Source organism: Pundamilia nyererei, unplaced genomic scaffold, assembly GCF_000239375.1.
Source record: "Pundamilia nyererei isolate P.nyererei 1_Seehausen unplaced genomic scaffold, PunNye1.0 scaffold00096, whole genome shotgun sequence".
Taxonomy (NCBI): domain Eukaryota; kingdom Metazoa; phylum Chordata; class Actinopteri; order Cichliformes; family Cichlidae; genus Pundamilia; species Pundamilia nyererei.
Window position 1 is genome coordinate 288,545 of NW_005187497.1, and position 7,722 is coordinate 296,266.

Sequence of the window (7,722 nt, forward strand, 5' to 3'; positions counted from 1 at the left end):
CATTACAGAGATGCACATCACCTAATATGCTTAATTGGTAGTAGGCTTTCGAGCCTATACAGCTTGGAGTAAGACAACATGCATGAATTGGATGATGTGGACAAAATACTCATTTGCCTAATAATTCTGCACTCCCTGTACTGTACATTTCATTGATAATAGGATTGATTGATGGCACAGTGTATGCCTAAATGATTTAGGTATTAAATAAATTACTTTAATTATGAATACTCAAGACCTGCTATCAGTCACTCGATATAAAGTTTGCCACGCATGTGGGTTTAGCTGATTTGAAAAGTCAACTTGAAACTGATAGAAAACTCTGTGAAAAGTTTCAAATCTTGAGCCAAACTATTTGATGTCGATTTAGTTTCACGACAACAGGTGTTATGTGGGCTCTAATGAATTCTCCCTGTAAAGTGATGCTTTAAAAAACACAAACAAACAGTGTAGACACTGAACAAAACAACAGTAACCTGATCTAACCTCAGATTACCACTAAAAGACTCCAGATGAAGTGGATGAAATGCACATCATCTGAATCTAGACGTTTATACATTAGGCAAAAGATGACACCACGACTGTGTTTGACATCTCTGTTTTCCATGATAAAGTAATAAATGTTTAATTACTTCTCTTTCTGAAAGCTGCTGGCCTGTCCAAGTTTCTAAATTGATTAACAACATTCTCGGGAGCTGGAACAAAATCGAATTGCATTTTACACATCTGTCAAGTCATGCTTATACCTCTAGGCTCCTCTTTTGGCAGCTTATTTTGCTGAATAAATAAGTGCATCTTGGGAAGCAGCAGACATCAAAGTATTTCAAGCACATTAGGCAACAACACTTTGCTTCAATAGAACCCTACAATTTGGATTCTGTTTATTTATTTATTTTTTTGTCACAATTACAGCAACTGTTGCTTTGGGGTTCTAGGGTTTAGTTGTGTTCCCTCTGTTTGGTGTCTTCCCTGCTTGTGTATCCCCTTAGTGTAGTAGGTCTCCGTGTTTAGTCCGCGTCTCTGAGTCTGTGTTATTGTGTCATTAGTAGAGATGGCACGATACCACTTTTTTATGTCTGATACCGATACCGATATCATAAATTTGGATATCCGCCGATACCAATATGAATCCGAATATGAATATGAATAGTGTGTTTTTTAATCAATAAAACTGTTTTTTTAATATCTTGCTGCCTTTTGTATAAGTTCATACTCAAGTTAAAAAACCCCCCAAAAAAACCCACTAAAGCTATTCTGTTATACCTGTATGCAAAAAATGCACTGCACCCAAAATATTTCATAGTTCAGCAATACTGATCAATCTAATAAACTTAAACCTACTCCATCCTCCCTATTCTGGTATTTTAAAGAGTAAGCAACCTAACTAATAGGGCTCTAAAACTCCCAGCAAAAAAAAACAAAAACGAAAAAATAAGGAACCACCCCTCACCCTCCATCTCATGATGCTTAATCGACGTAATCAACTTTAATTTGATGCAGTGTGAAAAAAAATGCCCAGAAATAAATTATTTTTCAAGAATAATTAAATAGATTCAACATCTTTCTTCAACAGAACTGCAGACTGCACAGATGGTACCTTCCCAAAGGAAAAAGTACTATAGCTTGCTAGAGTATATTAGACTTAATTGTCACGGTCCTAGGTCTCCTGACCCAGCGTTTTTAGTTCTTTGTGATGTTTGTATTATTGTACTTGTGTGAGTTATTCTATGGTTTCTAGTTTCGATCCCTTGCCCTTCATGTTTCTCTGTGTCCCCTCTGTTCTGTGTAAGTCTGTGTCTGCATGTTTGAGTTCCCCTCTGTGTCTTTCGGTTCAGTCCTCTGCGTTACGGTTTATGTCTCTGTGTTTCTTAGTTGCTGTCTCCACTGTGTCAAGTTCATGTCTCTGTGTGATCCTTCCTGTTTTACTTTGAAGGTCCGTGTCTTATGTGAATGTGTCCTGCTTTGCTTGTCGCGTCGTCCCTCATGCTGTGTGGATCTCCCTGTGTCTCTCTGTGGGTTTAGTTTGTGAGTTTCCAGTTTAGTTTGCTTTGTATGACTTTCTCCTGCCAGCGAATAAAGCTGAGTTCTTTGTGTTTAAACTTCGTGCCTGAGTGCCTGCCTTTTGGGTCCAACTCCTGCCTGCCGCACAGCGATTCATGACATTAATAGTTACTATATACAGTAATGAACTTCTATTCATTTTACATCAGATTAAAACTTTGGGTGTAAGATTCAGATAATTATTTAATAAAAGCTAGACATTTTAAATGAGAATAAGAAAGAAAAGTATGTCTTTGTGCCCCCTTCTCCCTGTTCATGCCCTATCGGCCCCCCTGGCTAAACTTTGCTAGATCCGCCCCTGCACAGTTACCAGCTGTCAGCTAAGTAGTAAAGGATCCTGGTCTAGAAAGTAATATTAAATAAATTCTAACAACAGATTATCAAGCTTAAACGTGCTCAGCCGCTGGTTTCCTCTTTCTGGTGCAAAGTGGGAGATAAATAAACAAGAGAGACGGACTCGCAACAGAAAAGCCGATCAGCTGATCACTGATCAGTTTCATAATTGAAGTAGCAGCAGGAGAGGGAGGGGGAGAGAAGAGGCAGTCGCTCCATATATAGGTTGTTAAGCTTAACACGGGAATGCTTTACAAACATTCAGAGATGAACTTACACACTTGCTTTACTTCTCTCCTCTCTGGGATCACTTCCTCAGAGATGAAATGCCGGATTGGTAGCAAGGCACACAGCCGCTCTATCCCGTGAGCACACTGCTCCGACGTGCTACGGTTAGGAGGAGAGTTACACCGTGTCGAAAGTTCTGTGAGGTGCTTTTTTGATATTTAATGGATCAGATTACATTTTTTATTTTTCTCCGATATCCGATCCAGTAATTTACGTCAGTATCGGACCGATACGATACGTAATATTGGATCGGTCCATCTCTAGTCATTGCGTGTATGTTTTATTGTGAAGGTCTGCGTCTTATGTGAGTGTTTTCAGTTTGCCTCCCTGCTCTCGTCATGTTAATCACTCCCAGCTGTGTCCCCCACCTGTGTGTAATCTCCCTGTGTTTCTCTGAGTGTATTTAAGTCGTTTCTTCTGTCTTAGTAGTCACTGGTTCGTCTGTGTTGTTCTCCTCCATCTTCCTGCGTATCTCCCTCCGTTGTCTCTCCGTGTCTCCCTACATCTCTGGGTTTGGTTTTAGGTTTGTTTTGTTAGTTGTTCCAGTTTAAGTTTATTCTTGCCTCGCCGTTTCTGTTTGTTTTTCATCCTCCTTACTAAATAAAGTTCACTCTCATCACAAGCTGCATCTTCGGTCCTAATCTACAACTCCACACGTCTGCCACGTCGGACGTAACATAAGTAATTTAATGACACTTTGCAAAGCCATCCAGCGGCTGAATTGGACACGTTAACAGGTTGGTTGTGGACCAACTGTCTGTGTCTCCTTGACACTTCTGATCTAAAATGTGAAATGTCTGCACCCAACTTAATAATAAAAAACAATAACAAATAAACAAATTAAAAAAGCACTCATCTGTGAAAAAATACTTTAAATTTGAACTCGTATCATAAAACATCCAAAAACAAAATTGGTTTTTAGACCACTTGCTCTATGTTTTAATATGTAGGGACTCACAGTGTCTACAGGAAACCATTTTTATATTATCCATGGAAATTACAAAGGTCAAATTGTTTCCTGCATGTCTCCCATTGGTTACCCTTGAGCATGAATGTGAGGCTGAAAATGCTTTAAACAATTAATTTCAATCCTTACAGCCTACTCAACTTCCCATAACAAAATTTAAAGAGACTCTGTAGAGAAAATACAAAAAATGAAAACGGAAGAAAAGGAACAGATGTTCCTGCCATTTGCCAACCTCACAGGATGATAGTAAAAATAAATAAATAAAATGAAATAAGAGATGGATGGATAGACAGCACAGTCTTGTGCATGTACTTTTAGTTTGTAATTACAATGTGAAATATTGCCTTTCTCTCTAATGAGAACATTAAAAAACCTTTTCTTTTACAATGCTGGGAGCCAGCAATGATCTTTTTAGCTGGAAGACTAATCATCTCTATGTGATTAGGAGCTGAAGGTTAATGTGGGCTCTCACAGATGGGAGACGGAGTGAGGTGGGAGTGAGGGAGATCAGACCAGACAACGTTCTAGAAAGGCACAGACTGGTGGTACTGCAGAGGCACAGGGGGGCTATAAGTGGTTAAGAGTCTGTGGATCAAGGGGAGGAGAGGCCTGAGCCTCATTACACATGTAAATGCAGCTTCCAGCATGGAGGCCCCACTTTAAAGCCTTGCTGTTTTAATTATTCCTTTGCTCTGCACACGATAATTGGCTCTAACTCAGCTCAGGGCCTGTTGGCTATGTAAGGTGAATATAACACCCTAATGACTTTGTCCATTTTTAATGGTGATCAGTGGAAAGACCTGGCCTTCTATTGGATTGGAAATAGCCACATCAGTGCCTTTGTCTTGATTTTCGCACAGACTCCCACTGTTTGATTGTTGGGTATTAATGTTTTATCGCAGAGCTTATATGTTTTCCATTTAGAAAATTAATTAATGAATGAATGGTTGAACTGACTGAAATTCTTTGAATTAAATTTTATTTAAACAGTGCACTATTTGCCGTTTTAGCCCTGATTGGATTATAAGATGCAATTAAATCGAATATCAGAAACCACTTTCTTTCCCACAATGAAACAACTTTCAACAGACAGATCACGTCTTAATTAAAAAAGAAAAAAAGAAACACCTGAAAAAGGCACAAGTGAAGCATATCAGAATTAGGGGCAAACATTAAAGGTAGAATTAAAATTCTATCAAGGTTTTGTCATGAAGGAAAGACGTCTCTCTCATGAAGAGCCTGTTAAGTGACATTTTAAAGAAAAGACTTCTTGACAGGCAGAACAATATGACTGAATCAATCCAATCAAATAAATTTCTGGGATAGATATCCAGTATCAAAATCTGTAATTATTTTATAATAATGTTTTAATTTATAGCAAATAAAATAACTAAATAAATACTTTGGAAAGCAATTAACTTTCTGACACAGGACTCGTGGGGGAATTTGTGCCTTTGCCCTAGAGCTGAGTCTAAAGTTGCCTTTGGTGTTAAGTGTCAAACAGATCATAGCGTGGAGCTGTGCAAAAATATGGAAATAATCAGGAATTACAAGACAATAAATAGAATAAATAGGCTGGTTTGTAATCTAGGTACAAAAACATTTTAATGCACACACACACACACACACACACACACACACACACACACACACACACACACACACACACACACACACAGAGCAGGAATGCATCTCACATAGACTTTGAGATGCATTCCTGCTAAGACCACGAGGGCTGTTCCACTTTCAAGTGCACGAGGGCAGTTTTTTTTTAAACAATTTAATCACACTTTTGATAAGTCCAGTTTCTTCGGACTTTACCTCAGAGACTTACTCCCTGTTCTTCATATTGCCCACTGCACCACAGGGCTATCAGTAGAAAAGTGAGGGGAATAATACTAAGCAAAAACAATACTAAACAAAAAAATACAGAAGTCTCTACCAAATGATACATTACATGGAATCAGAGGAATGCAAAAACCCTTGTTCATTTATCAAACATTTGTTTGAATATTTGTGTAATGTTTCCATTTTGGTGACCATATTTCATTCTAACTGCCGCTTCCAAAGACACTGTATACTCTTCATACATAATATTCAATATTGTGAATCATTACAATATATCCAAAATGGATGTTTCACATCCATGATCCTTTTTGCTGCATGTGTCCCCTGACATCATTTATGATGTAAACCAAAATATGAAATAGAAAAAGCTTCTAATTTACAAATATGCCAGGAAGCAAGCTGATATTTGTAACTAAGTAATTTAGTCTAAATCAAACAAAACCACAGAATTAAATATGCTGGTATCATAATCAAATCTTCATAGATTTTGAGCCAAACACTTCTTCTGTCTAAAAATACTTGTCTTTGGTTACTTAGTGGAGTGAATGAGGACTAATAACTAAACACAACCCCCTCTAAAAGTAAAATAAATTAAAAACAGAAATCTCATGTATTTTTGGGTGTAACAACGAACCTAATTTCTCATTCAGTATTGTGGTCATTCATGTCAAAAATGACTGTCAAAAGTGCCTTAAGTAGGTTGTGTGCTGTTTTGCAGTAATATTGATGTTTCAGATTAAAGAAACACAGATAATATTACTTTGTGGCAATTTTGTTTCTATTCGGATGTTAATAAAATATGTGTGTGCTGTGGCACAGTGTTTTGGTACAGAGTTTTCAAAGGTCCTCACCTTTAACTTGTTATAGTGAAATCTACTTGACTGGCACTCTTTAGCTTCTTGCTCAACAAAGCAAAGCAATAGTATTTTTTAAAGGATTTTTTTTACATCAAAAATACAAAGATTACATTTCTGAGATCACAGTCTAAATGAAATTATTTGAGTCTGTGTTTTATGAAGAAAACATACCTGACCTGGCTTGGCATCTTCGCATATTGAGGCTTCATATGGTGTGGCCAGTTCAGGTGGATTGTCATTCACATCAAGTATCCGAATGCTCACTGATGTTTGGGATGCCATTGTGCGGTTATCTACAAAAGAATGATACAGAAAATAAAAGTTGTGTAAAGAGCTGTGGCAGAAATGTGCATTTGCATTATATTATCTCACTATAACTATAGTGTTTGGGGGAAGCCGACAACTGGCAGTGAAACAACAGGTTCTTAGACTGCTCCGACTGTATTTGTCTTTTTTTCCCCACAGGCATTTTTCTTTGCTTTATTTACCACATGAAAGAGATGAGGTAAAGTTTTAGTTTAACCAGAATATTCATAACGGCCCGGGTTTGCACACATGTAACTGAAACCTAAAATTCAGCCTTATGTGTAACTACAGGGAATTTGTGTTGTGCCAATATGCTACTAAACACATAGCAGTGTGTAGTATTCGGTGCTCCCTTCTGGATATTGACAGAGGACTGCAGCTGCTGCTAAAAATCCTGCCAATGTGCTGATTTTTCTATAAGAGAGTGGTGTTGATTTCCAAGAATCCATAGACAAAACACTTAATGCACCCTTGTTAGCCTTTAGCAGACAAGACAAAGACACATCTCCCAGTAGTAACCAGAAAGTAGTTTAGTAGCTATGTGCTGAAGGGTTTTGTTAACTTAAAATACATCCACTACCTGAAAAAACACTTTTGTAATCCAGTGAGTGACATAAAAATGGCACCAAAGATGCTAGTTTTGTCTCCAGGTACTCACTATCTGATAATGAAGTGAAAGAGACACACCTCAGCAAATGAGAACTACATGCTTGTGACAAAATTGCAAATGTAGTACTATCATTTTCTTTCGTAAGCCAGTGTCAGCTAGATACATCCAGATATATAACACCACAACACACTCTCAAGACATTTTTCTTAATGGGCAAAAATATAAATGTGGGAGTTGAGAAGATTATATAATTAGTACAATCAAAACCCACTTCAAATTAGCTTGACTTCTCCTTGAATCTTAATTCCCATTCTTAATCATATGATAATGTCTGATGGAGTTTCCATTTTCTCATAAAACACTGTTTGCAGTACAGAAGGGAGCCTTAGGCCTCCCGTGTGCATGTGTGTGTGTGTGTGTGTGTGTGTGTGTGTGTGTGTGTGTGTGTGTGT

At 37.8% G+C, this 7,722-nt stretch overlaps 1 protein-coding gene across 1 annotated transcript in view; it reads right to left on the reverse strand.

Moving 5' to 3' along the window:
- cdh22 (cadherin 22) overlaps positions 1–7,722 on the reverse strand; it is a 168,697-nt gene that overhangs the window by 20,279 nt on the left and 140,696 nt on the right. Inside the window, exon 10 of the mRNA XM_005739998.1 lies at positions 6,526–6,647. Within this exon, the coding sequence (XP_005740055.1) occupies positions 6,526–6,647 (122 nt within the window). The remainder of the gene's footprint in view (positions 1–6,525; positions 6,648–7,722) is intronic.